Genomic DNA, 15,119 nt, shown 5'->3' with positions numbered 1-15,119 from the left:
CTTAAAATATGTGACCCTGGACCACAAAACTAGTCATAAATATCACCGTTTTTTTTTTTTTTGCGATAGTCAACAATACATTGTATGGGTCAAAATGATCGATTTTACTTTTATGCCAAAAATCATTAGGATATTAAGTAAAGATCGTGTTCCATTAAGATATTTTATAAATTTCCTACCCTAAATATATTAAAACGTAATTTTTGATTAGTAATATGCATTGCTAAGAACTTTATTTGGGCAACTTTAAAGGCGATTTTCTCAATATTTCACCCTCAGATTCCAGATTTTCAAATAGTTCTCAGCCAAATTGTGTCATATCGTAACAAACCATAAATCAACGGAATGTGCATTTATTCAGCTTTCAGATTATGTATAATCATCTTTTGTCCAGGGTCACATAAAATCTGCATGTCCAGCAAAGCATAGTAAAATTCATTTTTTTAATGTTTTAATAAAAACGTAGGTCTGTAAAACTAGTCATAAGCATATTTCCAGTACGTTTTGTTTATTATTAAAGAAACGTTCGTTCAAGTCATCTGTTATACACTCTCGTGTGCATAATGTCAGCAACTTGCCTTTTTAGAATCCTCGGGAATCTTCGGCAAACTTCGACAGTTTTCTTTTCGAGTCGTACGTGCTACTTCGGCTACTGTGCGTCTTGCGTCATAAACCCGGAACTAGTGTTCGATTCAGTTCGTTTAGTGAACCGGCTCGACTGGTCACAAGAGAACCGGGTCAAAAAACGATTCGTTCAAGAATCGGACATCACTACGTTTGTTGGTCACATAAAAAGAAATAAAGCACCCCAGAATGGCAGATCAAGGACTGCTCAAGTGGACAGTTATCGTGCTCACATGTCAACATAAAGACAGTGTTTATGCTTTCCAGAGAGGTGAGTTTATCAGTTTTTCACATTGTATATATGTGCTGAATTATTATTAATAGCGTTTATCTACGTTAACGTTTTGTATGGTTGTTTTCTTTGAGTTTGAGTTTTTATTTGATCTACTTGGACTTCCTTGAAGCGTCACGAAACACGAGAATAATGTTTAACAGTTTAAAACCTTACAAAAAGTACTATGCTATAACTCTGACATTGCATTCTAGCAAGTATCTTGTACATGAATTTAGGTGCAATATTATATACTTAAGTATAATTGTGTTATAATCTAATGCCATCAATGGACCATGTAACTATCACGTGACTTCTTGTGTATAGGGTCTATCTCACATTAACAGATCTCCAGAGCAGGTGTAGTTAAATCTCATGGAGGTTTGTGTGTGTTTCAGAGCTGGAGGTGCGGCAGAAGCGTGGTGTTCTCCCAGCTGATGCCCTGCTGCTGACTGTTCCTGACCCTCACGCCCGGTTGGGCAGCGGCGGAGCCACACTGAACGCCCTGCTGGTGGCTGCAGAACACCTGAGCGCCAGAGCCGGATACAGTGTGAGCTTCATGTTACTGTAGAGAGCTGTCTGTGTGCAGATGGTTGGAGGTCTCCTTATGGATATGTGCAGGATTGCAGAAAGAATTTCTTTAACCTGAAGGATCCAAATAAGATGGAATAAAGATGCTTAGAGCAGATCAAAAGTTTGCAATAATTCATATTTTATTGAAGGATGTCTCTTATGCTCACAAAGGCTGCATTGATTTGGTCAAAAATACAGTAAAAACTAATATTGTGAAATATTAATAGACTATTTCTATTTCAACACACTACCGGTCAAAAGTTTTCGGACAGTAAGATTTTTAATGTTTTTAAAGAAGTCTATTCTGCTCACCAAGCCTGCATTTATTTAATCCAAAGTACAGCTAAAACGGTTTAATAATAATTTTTACTATTTAAAATAGCTTCTTTCTATTTGAATTTATTTTAAAATGTACTTTATTCCTGTGATCAAAGCAAAATTTTCAGCATCATTACCTTAGTCTTCAATGTCGCGTGATTCTTCGGAAATTGTTCTAATATGATAATCTCAAGATACATTTATTATTATTGTTATCAATATTTAAAACAGCTGAGTACATTTGTTTTTCAGGATTCTTTGAGGAATAGAAAGATCTAAAGGTCAGAATTTATCTGAAATAAAAAGCTTTTATAACATACACTATACCATTCAAAAGCTTGGAGTCAGTATAATTGTTTTTTTGAAAGAAATAATAGAAATTAATACTTTTATTTAGAAAGGATGCTTTAAATTGATCAAAAGTGATGATAAAGACATTTATAATGTTACAAAAGATTTCTGTTTCAGATAAATGCTATTTTTCTAGACTTTCTATTCATCAAAGAAACCTGACAAAAATTCTATTCAACTGGTTTCAGCATAATAATATTTTTTGTTGCAAATCAGAAAATTAGAATGATTTCAGAATGATCATGTGACACTGAAGACTGGAGTAATTATACTTATACATTTAGCTTTGAAATCACAGAAATAAATTACATTTTAAATTATATTCAAATAGAAGACCGTTATTTAAATTTTAATTAATAATAATAATAATAATAATAGTCATTTGTTCATCAATTTAATGCATCCTTGCTGAATAATATAGAAAACAATATAATAAACGGCTGTTTTTTGAAGTAGTATTTCAATATACCTGTTTATACTATATTTTTTTGTCTAAAAAAATTGAGTATAATTCACTTCTTTCTTTAAAACAAATCTTTATTATGACTTTTGACTATATGATCCTCCTAGATTTTATGAGATGTACATATTATTTTATTACTATTATTTATCATTTCTAAAAAAATAAGATCCTCAAAAAACATTGTCTATAAATTTTTTTTTAATCTTTTAAAATGATAATAATTATTTTCTCATTAGTATGCTTGTTTCCAGATTATGATTCCCCATGATTTTTTATTAGCAGTACTGTATATTTTTTCAGCATTTTAGAATAGAATATCTATATATAATTTCTATTGCTTATCCAGCACCGTAGTATTTTTCCATTCATGATAAATGATCAGAATACAGTTTTCTCTGTAGCTGAATTCATAAGGATCTTCCTCTAAAACATACTTGAACTCCTGGTAGTTCACCCAAAAATTAAAATTCTGTCATTAATTACTCACTCTCATGTTGTTCCAAACCTGTAAGCCTTTTGTTCATCTTCAGAACACAAATTATGATATTTTTGATGAAATCCGTGAGCTTTTTGACCCTACATAGACAGCAATGCAACTGACACGTTTAAGGCCCAGAAAGGTAGTAAGGACATAGTCCATGTGGCATCAGTGGTTCAACCTTAATTTTATGAAGCTACAAGAATACTTTTTTGTGTTCTGAAGAAGAACAAAGGTCTTACATGTTTGGAACGACATTAAGGTGATTAATTAATGACACAATTTAAAATTTTAGCTGAACTAACCCTTTAAATGTGTGTGTTTGTGTTTAGGTGGTGAACGCAGATGTCCTGGATGAAGCTCATATTCTCATCCTTCACACGGTTTGTAATAAAAAAAGCATTTTAGGGTAAATTCATTCTTAAATGTGTGCTAATAGGTGTATGTGTGTTTTTAGGGCAGAGATTTCCCATGGGACGGTTGCAGCAGGGCTTTCTGCTGGATGCCTGTGCAGAGATCAGACGCTATAGAAGGAGCCGTTTGTTGTTTAGACCTGCTGTTGGACTGTCTGTCCACAAAGGTGAGCAGTTAACCCACAGTTAAGCACACACAAATATACATGAATTTATACACCACTCTCTCTATATAGGTGAGTATTAAGCAAATGCCTGTTTAGTGAAACATCCTGTTTCAGATTTGCGCTGGTTCTCCGCCAGGCGTTTGGGTCTGCGGCACTGATATGATCTTGAATATTCCAACACAACAGCGTGAGCTAACTTTTATACAGTCACACGTCTAAAGCACAAACAAGATTTTTTAGAAGCATTTTTTTGTACAAATCAGCAGTTAGCATCTTTAGAAACACTTCAGGAAGACTTTATTAATATATTTCTGTTGGTTTTCTTTATAGTGATTTCATGGGACGGGTTCTCTGGGGTTCGAGTTGTGGCGTTGCCAGGTGACGTTAATTTTGCTGTTAATCATGGCGTCTATCTCACTGATGCACAGGTGTGTTATTCAAAATTGGGTTGATTTTATGATTTTTATTTTTTTTTTTGTAAAATATGCACTGGTATATAACTTTCTGAGATTTTCTTTCTTGCTTTTACAGACCAGAGTACATAACATTATCTATAAGGGCTCAAAGGAGATGATCAGCTCTGCCACACTGCCTGATGGGAAAGTACCCCTGGTATGAAATTGTTTGATAATGTTTGTTGCATTATATATGCATATGGGCCATTCAACAGAAATGGTTTAAAGTCTTTTTTCAAAAAAATTGTATGTATGCAAATTGTAAAATATCCAAGGCACAAATTTCTAGTGACTGTGTCGTAATTGTGTGTTAATTCAGTCGTAAAGAAATTGAACATTAAAGAAAAATAAAAACATTTCAGGAATTATCTCCATATAGTGGACTTCCATGCTGTCCCCGAGTTTGAACTTCCAAAATGCAATTTAAATGCAGCTTCAAAGGACTCTAAACGATCCCAGCCGAGGAAGAAAGGTCTTATCTAGTGAAATGATTGGTTATTTTCTAATTTTTTTTTTTTTTTTTTTACAATTTATATACTTTTTAACTTCAAATGCTTGTCTTGTCTAGCTCTGCATTAACTCTGTGTATTCCGGTTCATGACAGTTAGGGTAGGTCGAAAAACTCTCATCTCATTTTCTCCTCCAACTTCAAAATCGTCCTACATTGCTCTAACTGTCATGAAGTGGAAAACACAGTTCACACAGAGCTAAACAAGGCGAGCATTTGAGGTTAGAAAGTATATAAAGTCAAGGCTGAAATTATTCATATCCCTGGCAAATTCTGACTAAAAGTTACTTTTATTCAACCAGCACGTTTTTTTGACCGGAAATGACACAGGCTTCTCCCAAAAGATAAGACGATGTACAAGTCACAATGTGCATCATTGTGGAAAAAATATTACTCATCTTTTATTTACATTTGAACAAAAAGTGGCATGTCCAAAATTATTCACACCCTTCTCAATAATCAATAGAAAAGCCTTTATTGGAAATTACAGCAATCAAACGCTTTCTATAATTGCTGACCAGCTTTTTGCATGTCTCCACTGGTATTTTTGCCCATTCATCTTTAGCAATGAGCTCCAACTCTTTCAAGTTGGAGGGTCTCCTTGCCATCACCCTGATCTTTAGCTCCCTCCACAGATTCTCAATTGGATTTAAGTCAGGACTCTGGCTTAGCCACTGCAAAACGTTAATGTTTTTGTCTGCTAACCATTCCTTTACCACTTTTGCTGTGTGTTTTGGGTCGTTGTCGTGCTGAAATGTCCACTGGTGCCCAAGGCCAAGTTTCTCTGCAGACTGCCTGATGTTGTTGTTGAGAATTTTGATGTATTGCTCCTTTTTCATGGTGCCTTTTACTGTGATTAGGTTCCCTGGTCCACTGGCTGAAAAAAACACAGCCAAAACATTCTCATGTTTGACAGTGGGGATGGTGTTCTTAGGGTTGAAGCCTTCTCCTTTTTTACGCCAAATGAAGGCTACATCATTGTGGCCAAACAATTCGATTTTTGTTTCATCTGACCATAAAACAGAAGACCAGAAGTCTTCTTCTTTGTCCAGATGAGCATTTGCAAAGGCCAAGCGGGCTTTTGTGTGTCTTATCTGGAGAAGTGGTGTCCTCCTTGGTCTGCGCCTGTGGAACCCGGTGTGCAGTGTCCATTGGACTGTCTGCCTTGAGATGTTTTTGGGATGCTTCCTAAAAGTGTTTCTGCTTCAGGTGTCCGGGCCAGTATTTTTCTCTAAGACTGTGGCAGAGAAACTCCTACAGACTCATGTTATGGCACCACTGGACGGTTGTACGTATCTTGGCATGGATTCGGGAGCTCCACCGCTTGAGGTAAAATCACACACAACGTAGTTCTCTTTCTTTGATTCGTCTCTCCCTCCCACATTTCTTTCTCTCTTGCAGATATCTCTGTTTTTGGATATTCTGGTGTGCCTTTGCGCCGACCTGACAGAGCAGGAATTCATCAATGGAGAGAGAACAGGCTGCACCTCACCCTCCGGACCTCAGGGGGCAGTAGTGAGGAGCGGCCGTGCTGTGCTGTGGAGGACCCTCAGGGGATCCTCCATCTCTATGTGTACGGTTTCACTATATTTTTGCCTCTACATAATTAAAAAGTCTGTTTGTGAGTGGAATACTAGGCTACTGTATACCACAGTATATACTGGATATTGCATACTAAAAAAAACATAAAAAAAATTGTGAAACTGCATACAGTTATGTATACAGTTTATATACAGTGTGCTCTTATATACTTTATAAATGCAATGTGCTCTTTTATATCCTTTATATACTATACACTGCAATCCTTTGTTAAATGTAGGCTACTTAATATTGCAGAAGTAGTAAATATAGAGTATAATGTTATACTGAACATAGTCTTTGTCGGTTTCCAGTGTACATTCCAGATGGTCGCTATGATTATTTGACTCAATCGGGTCGAGAACATGTCATTCGTCTGACAGAAACCGGAACAGAGACGATGATTCTCTCTCATATTCAGGTGGGAAATGTTGTGAACGTGTCTTTGGGTTTTTTTCAATAATTTATTTAACCAATTAATATAATTTTGCAAAACAATTTCTGTTTCAAAGGATGTAAAGTCTGTGGCAGAAGGTAGCAGGGTGATTAATAGTGTACTAGAAGGAGACATTCGTGTATCAGCAGGAGCTGTTGTGCAGCACTGCCACCTACAGGTCTGGAGGGTCTTAACTAATCTTTATCAACTATTTAACGATATACAATCAAATCTCTCTTTAGCTGATCACATGAATACTGAATAATCACTGAGTAATAGTTATCAAAATGTGCCAATGTCAATTGCAGGGTCCAGTCCAGGTGCATTCTGGGTGCCTGTTGTCAGGACTTGATTTGACCTCCTCATCCTGCATCCAACGTCTTCCCCTGTCCAGTGACATCATCATTCAGGGTCATCGAGTGATGCTGGGAGAGTTAAAGTTAACAGTGTACACAGCTTTTGGAGCTCACGACAGTTTAGAGGTGAAGTGAGAGCCCCTTTTTTTTACATTTTCACTTTTATTTATTCATTAGTAGACATTTTTATCCAAATCAAGACTGAGTTCTTTTTATTTATTACAAAGAACAATGTAAATAAGAAAATGCATGGTGATTTTACATATTTTATTTATTATATTCTCTTTTAATCTCCACCCAGACCTGCACTGATGATGTCAATGCATTATTCCTTAATCAAAAATGGAGGGATTTTTGTAGTCGGACTGGAATACAGTAAGAAACCTCTATTTTCATACCTCGTGTAATCAGACTTTTGACAAAATGTGGACTGTACCTTAGATTAATGAAGCCAAAAAGAGAAGGATCATACAAAATGCATGTTATTTTTTATTTAGTACTGTTCTGAATAAGATATTTCACATAAAAGATGTTTACATGTAGTCTACAAGAGAAAATAATAGTTGTATTTATAAAAATGACCCTGATTCTTAAAACTTTGTCAAACTTTGTTACCTGAATGATCCACAGTTGTTTTTTGTTTGTTTGTTTGTTTAGTGATAGTTGTTCATGAGTCCATTGTTTGTCCTGAACAGTTAAACTGCCCGCTGTTGTTCAGAAAAATCCTCCAGAGCCCACAAATTCTTTGGTTTTACAGCATTTTTGTGTATTTGAGTCCTTTTAACAATGACTGACTGTATGATTTTGAGATCCATCTTTTACACTGAGGACAACTGAGGGACTCATACGCTCACTGATGCACCAGAAGGATAAACCATGCATTAAGAACCTTTACGTATAAATTCAACTATTATTTTCTCTTGTGGACTAAATGTAAATGTATTTTATGTGAAATATCTTATTCTGGTCAGTACTAAAAAAAAAAAAAAATAGCATGCATTTTGTATGATCCATCTTAATTTGGTCAAATAATTACCATTCAGCAGATTCTGCAGGGTTTATGTACTTTTGACTTCAATTGTATATTCTGTATGTGTGTATTAAAGGCCTCAGTACCTTTGGGGACCTGAGAGGACCGAGTCATGCTGTCTGCTGGATGCCCGATTGTTCCCAGTGTTCATGCCACGCTCAGGACCCATTGGGATAGAGGGTGTTTGTTGGCTCCTGGGTGGCACTGGTGGGCTGGACAGCTGGAGGGAGGCCTGGAGACTCTCGCTCAGGGATATTCTCATCCTGACGGACCAGCAGACAGAGCTATGCTGGAGAGAGGAGCTTTTCTTCAGTGTGGGTCGACGGAGAGCCGTGGATACTCTGCAGGGCCACACAGATCTCAGTCTACTGCCTTTTTTCAGAGCAGCAGCACTGGCCGGCCAGCAGGAGGCGCTACTGCAAGCGCTGGACTCTGGTAAGGAGCAAAAGATGAGGAATGGTTTGCATATGTTGACTTTTGAGGATACTGATGATTTGTCTGTTTTCTCAGTTGCTGCAGGCAGCAGTGATGATCTTGGAATAGCGGCTCGTTGTCTTGCCTGTATCGCTGATGTCCTTGGCTGTGTGGCTGGTGAGGGTAAAGGTGGTTTGCGCAGCGGCCCAGCGGCGAATCCATCATGGGCTTCTGCTTTTAAGCTCTTAGAAAAGGGAAACTTATCTGCAGGTGTCCAAGAACTGGCCAATCAAAGAAAGCACTGGATCAGCAGGTCAGAACTTTAAAAATGTATAAATCTAAGAGTTGTCAAGAGATAATTTCTGATTTGTCATTGTTTTCTAAAGACCAGATTTGTTGGTGAGAGCCGCCAGGCATTATGAGGGGGCAGGACAGATACTGCTGCGAAAGGCAGTGATGTCAGCGCGTGAGTTTGTGTTCATTGGTCAAGGAGAGATGCCGCCCATGGGTGAATGGCAGGAAGTGGAGTGTCCTGCTCGACTGGATCTGTCAGGTGTGAACAGCATTCTTCATTTGAACTGATGATAGAGTTCTGTGTTTATGTTTGACAGTGATGTGTGGCATTTGGAGTTAAAATGACAATGTTTTTTACAGGGTTAGTGGAAGGTGCTTAAAGTGCTTTAAGTACTTGAATTTGACTTTGAAATTTAAGGCTTGGAAACCCCTTGAAAACAGCAATATTCCTGAAGAGGAACTTGAAAAGTGCTTGCAATTATTAAAATACAATGTATCTATGAAATGAGTGTTCATTTTTTTTTTTCAATTCTTGTCACACCCTTTTCACTTATTTCAGTTAACGGCATAAAACTAGCAGTCTAAGCCAGACGTAGTACTGACAATGTTGTTTTATTTGTTTCATATCGGAATCATATTGCGAATCATTTGACTTACATCGGAACTTAAAATCGCTAATCATTTGATTTAGATCTGAACTTTTGAGCATGTATCGCAAATTTAGAGCATAATGGGTTTGTGAATCATTTTACGAATTGAATGATTTGAATCAAAGATTGGCAATAGTTCATGAGACAATACATGCTCTGAGACCTGATCCTGAAATGATGGTTCACAAATCCGTTAAACCACTGTGTGGCAAAATGATTCACTGTTTCTAAGCGTTCCTATCGAGCCGCGTATCATGAATCATTTGTTTCAGGCCGGAACTTCAAATTGCGTATCGCAAATTTAGATCGGGACTTAAAAGTGGGTTTGCAAATCATTTGACTTAGATTGGGACTAGATCTCCGAGTCCTGATCCAAAAGTCATGGTTTTCAAAACATTATTCAGATCGGGACTTCAGAGCGTAGATTGCAAATCATTTGATTTAAATCAGGACTTCGGAGCAGGTTCGCAAATCTTTTCCTTTAGATCAGAACTTAGGAGCGCAGATCACAAAATTGAACTCAAAAGTATTTAGGTTTCCTTGGGTCTTTGACAGTGTGTGCTGAAAGTGTGTTTGGATACCTCACCAGGTGGCTGGAGTGACACTCCTCCTATTGCGTTTGAACATGGAGGACTGGTGGTCAATGTGGCCATTAAGGTGGATGGAAAACGGCCGATTGGAGCTCGAGTTCGGCGCGTTCCAGAGCCTCGTCTGCTGTTGGTCAGTACCAGCGGTGAACCGGCCTGCAGCATCTCCACAGAAACACTCTGTGTGGATCTTACTGACCTGGAAGACTATTGCCAACCTCACGCTCCAGGTGAGAGAACATGTGTTGACATATGCTGTGGGATCTGACACAATGTTTTGATGTTGAACGTAAATGAACGTACATGTACAAATATTAATAAATATTTTAAGTTGTGTGTTTGTGTTGTAGGTGCTCTGCTAAAAGCCGTGTGTGTGTGCAGTGAGCTGGTGTGTGTATCGTCTCCTGTCTCTCTGAAAGAGCAGTTGTTACAGCGCTGGGGTGGTGGACTGGAGATCCACAGCTGGTCTACATTGCCACATGGATCTGGTCTCGGTGTGTAAATCACTTTTGAGTAACTTTGCTGTTTCAATGTGCAGTAATAGTTTTTGGATTAACACACAAGACATCTTCCATACAAATGGGAACAGAAGACAGAACTGTAATGTATAATGGCATCTAGATAAATTCTTGCCTCTTGAAATAAATATATAGTGTTAAATAAGTCAGAATTAAATTGTATATACTCTTTGTGTGTGTGTGTGTGTGTGTGTGTGTGTGTGTGTGTGTGTGTGTGTGTGTGTGTGTGTGTGTGTGTGTGTGTGTGTGTGTGTGTGTGTGTGTGTGTGTTTGTTTAGGCACCAGCAGTATCCTGGCAGGTGCAGCTCTTGCAGCAGTATACAGATGCACGGGACGGCGCTACGACACAAACTCTCTCATTCATGATGTTCTTTATCTGGAGCAGATACTCACCACTGGTATGAGAGATGCTTTCATATATCACATCATTTCTAGAGTGATATAGGGTTTTACTGGACTGTGAATCTTGACCAAACAGGAGCATAAAGGACTTTTTAAGCTAAAGGCATTTGAATTCTTTGCTGTGTTTTTAGGTGGTGGATGGCAGGATCAGGTTGGTGGGCTGTTTGGAGGAGTGAAACTGGCCCGATCTGCAGCTCAATTACCGCTGAGAGTGGAAGTAGAACAGCTCTCTCTGACTCAAGACTTCCTGTCAGTCCTGCAGCAGCATCTTCTTCTGATTTACACTGGAAAGACGCGTTTAGCACGGAACCTGCTGCAGGTACGAGCGGCCGATGGTGACAGTCAGACTTCATGAACAGTGTGTTGTGTCTTCACTGATCACTGTGTTTGTGCAGGACGTGGTGCGGAGCTGGTATGCGCGTTTACCCTCCATCGTACAGAACGCAGAGCAGCTGGTGACCAATGCAGAGGAGTGTGCTGAAGCCTGTAGAGACGGTAAGAGAGAAAAACTCATTATTATAATATTTCAGTTGACTCTTTTATTTGTTTGTTTTTTCTCTCTCTCAGGATCTCTCGTCAGACTGGGACAGTGTATGAACACATACTGGCAGCAGAAGAAGCTGATGGCTCCAGGCTGTGAGCCGGCAGCAGTGAGATCCATGATGAACGCACTTCAGCCGCTGAGTTTAGGACAGAGTCTGGCAGGAGCAGGAGGAGGAGGATTCCTGTTCTTACTCACCCGTGAGCCGCAGCAGAAGGAAGCAGTGAGAGAGATTCTCACAAACATACAGGTGAGCCGGAGAAACTGGTTCAACTACTGCAGAATGACATGTGAAAAGAATAGTTGTTAAATTGTAACCCTTTCCACACTGTAGAGCTGTGAGGTGATTGGTTTATGAAAGGCTTGTGTGTGTTTACTGTTCTAAAACTAATTACCTAACTTTTAATTTAACCGTAAATAAAAATGTTGTTGGTTCTGATTGTTGTGTTTGACAGGGCATTGGTTCCTTCACTGTTCATTCAGTGGAGCTGGATATGGATGGGATCTCAATCATTCAGAAGAGCTCTGAACAACAGCAGCTGACACAAATCTGAGTGCCTTGTAAATGCCAATTAAATTTGTATTTTTTCTGTAAATGTAGCATTTATTAGTGTTTGCATTTAATGTTTTACCTTTCCTTATTCCTGAAGCATTATATTAAATGTATAAAAGTACCTGAAAAGGTTTTCTTTTCTTTTTTACTCAATGTAAAAAATACATTTTTTAAAAGACTGGCCATGTTTTACTCAGACCTTTTGGATCTTGTACTTGTTTATTGGCTGAATAACAATTCAAGTACATAGATGAAGATTGACGATGAACTAAGATGTGTACTTCCTAAAAAGGTGTCTATAAATTGTTATATTCCCCTAACAAACTACTAGTTGGTCAGAATAGCTCAGATACAGAGTGGCTGTTTTTACTGCTGGCCAGAACTAGCAGTGAGGGTAAGGGAGGACTGCAGAGCTCAGCTATTGCACATTTACACTTCTCTAACAAGTATTTACGCATATAGTATATAATAAGCTTTTTATTTCTTAATGAGACTTTGTAGTCTTAGGTTATAAATGTACCACTGTACAATAAGTTAATTATTTACTAAGGTCCCATTATTCTCCACACTTCCTTGTGTCACGGTAAAGTTAGTGTTTACGGTAAAACACGCTGAAGTAAACTGAAAGTAAAGACTAGTCCGCTGGTGAGACTAAATGTACTGAGAAACTCCGACTGAAGTAAAAATGGATCTCGGTAAGCATCTGTTCTCTTCAAAATAATCGCCTTTTTACTCAAAGTAAACGTTACATTAGTAAGACTTTGCAAAAAGGTCATATATTAACGATAGTGAATGCATTGACTAACTATAAGCGATAGATCTATTATAGCGTTTATTAATGTTTATTGTTAGTTAATAAAAAATATAATTGTTTGTTAATGTTATCTCAGAGTCAGGTCCATAATGTTTACAAACTTTTGATCTTAGTCATCATAGGCTATATCATAAAATTAACCAACGTAGTTAACAAATGTTGAAATTTGAACCTTATTGTAAATGGTTACCATTCCTTTTAGTTACAGTGTTCACAGTTTCATTTTCATATTATTCTATAGGGTTTTAAATCCTATTTAAATTTCCAGAACACAGTCGTGTTTTCTTTGTGATTTGCCACGACTTCAGTGACGCGTAAATGCGCTGTTTCTCATATGCTCATTACTGAGAAGACATGATGAACAATATGGGTCATTAATTAAAACCGCTGATTTAAGAGCTGAACCTCGTTAATAAACGATACGTTGTTGGTCAAGAATGCTTAAAGACTTATTTTCTGTAGTATTCAAACACACCGTGCACGTCAGTTCCTAGATCAACATGATCGGTTTATTTGATAATTATTTAGTGCTTTATTTAAAAAAAAAAAATTAAATGTGTAGTTATATGTATTAGAAGTCAGGTTTTTTTAGGGTACAGAAAGTGTTTAGAGCACTAAATAAAAAGTATTACTGCTACTTGGAGTAAAAACAGCACCCACAGTGGCCTACCTGATCTTCACCAGTGCTGGAGACATGTATAGCTGCAACCTGGAGACTTCTACTAGGATATTTCTGTCAGTCTCATCTCCAAGCCTCTAGTTTCCTGTGTGCCATTGCCTTGTCCCCATTCTTAGCATCACATCAGCCATGCTGTTTTTCCTGTTGTGTGCCCTGCCCACCCCTGCTCTAGACTGTGTTTACTCCTTTCTTTCCTTCTTGTACCCTATAACATCCAGTTAATAGACCTTGTCATCCTGCATTTGGGTCCTTTCTCTCACTCAGAGCCCTGCCACATGTAGTTCATAAGCAATCTTGTTTTCAAATGTTTGAAATCAAGCAATTATTCAAAAGACATTTCAATTCTAAATACAGTATTACACCCATACTTCAGTAACCCACATTCAGAGACAGACGTCTCTAAGTGTTTAGGCACTAGTTTACATCAACTAAACAAACTCTGACAAACACCACCCTGCAGTCACTCTTAGTTTTTAACATTTTTTTAAACTGTACTTATTTCATGTACATAGATTATAATGCAAACCAACTCACATCTCAGCATCACATCAGTGATCACCTTTTTTCTTTGCATAAATGACTGTACATTATGTCTTATTTACTTTATTACATTGCGATTTTATAAAAATAATATCAGCAGATATTTACATGTACTGAGTATAATATCATCTTGCATAAGTGTGTTTTGTTCTCTGTTAGTTTCAGGTGACATCCAACATCTCTCAGAGCTGAGGATTGTGTTAATGGGGTATAAACTTGCTGGTAAGAGTTCAACAGGGAACACCATCCTGGGAAGAGAGGAGTTTGACTTGAAGAGATCTACTCAGTGTGTGAGGAGACATGGAGAAGTAGCAGACAGACACATCACTGTCATTGAAGCTCCAGGATGGTGGAGTAATTACACTGTAGAGCAGAGTCCTGAGTTACTGAAACAGGAGATTTTGCTCAGTGTGTCTCTGTGTCCTCCAGGACCACACGCTGTACTACTGATCATAGATGTGGATGATGTATTTAAAGAGACTGAGAGAAAAGCATTGCAGGGTCATCTGGATCTTCACGGTGAGAGAGTCTGGAGTCACACTATAGTGCTGTTCACTCATGGAGACTCTCTGTTAAACACATCTATAGAGCAGCACATTGAGAGTAAAGGGCAGGATCTCCAGTGGCTGCTGGACAAATGTGGGAACAGGTATCATGTTCTCAACAATCAGAACAGGAGTGACCACACTCAGATCAAGGAGCTGCTGGAGAAGATTGAGGAGACAGTGGCACAAAACAACGGCTGCCATTTTGAAATAGACAGACAGATTTTACAGGAGATGAAAAAGAGAAGAAAGGCAGAGGAAGAGAGAGCAGAAGAACGAATGAAGAGGATGAAAAAACTGAGAAAGAACATCAGATCACAAATGAGTAAGTCAACTTACTTCCATTTTTAATTTTCTGATTTGTCATTTATTTGTATTGCCGTTTTTTTGGTTTTACCACTTCATTTAACCACAGTAACTGTTTTTTAAAGCAAATGCCTACAAGATGTTTTGTTTATTGTAGTTATTTGGTTGTAGGACTTTTACAGAGGCCTTTTCGTTGACACCTGTCCTGTGGCGGCTGACCAATAGAGGGCACCAGCCTGAACCACACACACAAAA

General features: G+C 38.0%; 2 protein-coding genes across 2 annotated transcripts in view; both read left to right on the top strand.

The window, feature by feature from the left end:
• The first annotated feature begins 691 nt into the window (after positions 1-691).
• On the top strand, positions 692-12,109 carry LOC141301701 (L-fucose kinase-like). The gene is made up of 23 exons (XM_073831892.1): positions 692-895; positions 1,294-1,445; positions 3,411-3,461; positions 3,536-3,658; positions 3,773-3,845; positions 3,989-4,086; positions 4,190-4,270; positions 5,831-5,950; positions 6,023-6,194; positions 6,514-6,620; positions 6,712-6,813; positions 6,944-7,117; positions 7,293-7,366; positions 8,098-8,456; positions 8,532-8,748; positions 8,822-8,988; positions 9,969-10,196; positions 10,317-10,460; positions 10,763-10,882; positions 11,018-11,205; positions 11,282-11,381; positions 11,454-11,677; positions 11,883-12,109. Exons 1-23 carry the CDS (start codon positions 814-816, stop codon positions 11,979-11,981), a joined length of 3,255 nt encoding a protein of 1,084 aa, XP_073687993.1. The 5' UTR covers positions 692-813; the 3' UTR covers positions 11,982-12,109.
• Positions 12,110-12,596: 487 nt separating this feature from the next.
• LOC141301313 (GTPase IMAP family member 9-like) overlaps positions 12,597-15,119 on the top strand; it is a 5,078-nt gene continuing 2,555 nt past the window's right edge. The window contains exons 1-2 of the mRNA XM_073831561.1: positions 12,597-12,675; positions 14,173-14,883. Of these exons, the coding sequence (XP_073687662.1) occupies positions 12,666-12,675; positions 14,173-14,883 (721 nt within the window). The 5' untranslated portion in view covers positions 12,597-12,665. The remainder of the gene's footprint in view (positions 12,676-14,172; positions 14,884-15,119) is intronic.

This window comes from Garra rufa, chromosome 25, assembly GCF_049309525.1.
Source record: "Garra rufa chromosome 25, GarRuf1.0, whole genome shotgun sequence".
In the NCBI taxonomy this organism is placed as follows: domain Eukaryota; kingdom Metazoa; phylum Chordata; class Actinopteri; order Cypriniformes; family Cyprinidae; genus Garra; species Garra rufa.
The sequence above is the reverse complement of the archived record's forward strand: the minus strand, read 5'-3'. Positions and strand labels throughout refer to the sequence as shown.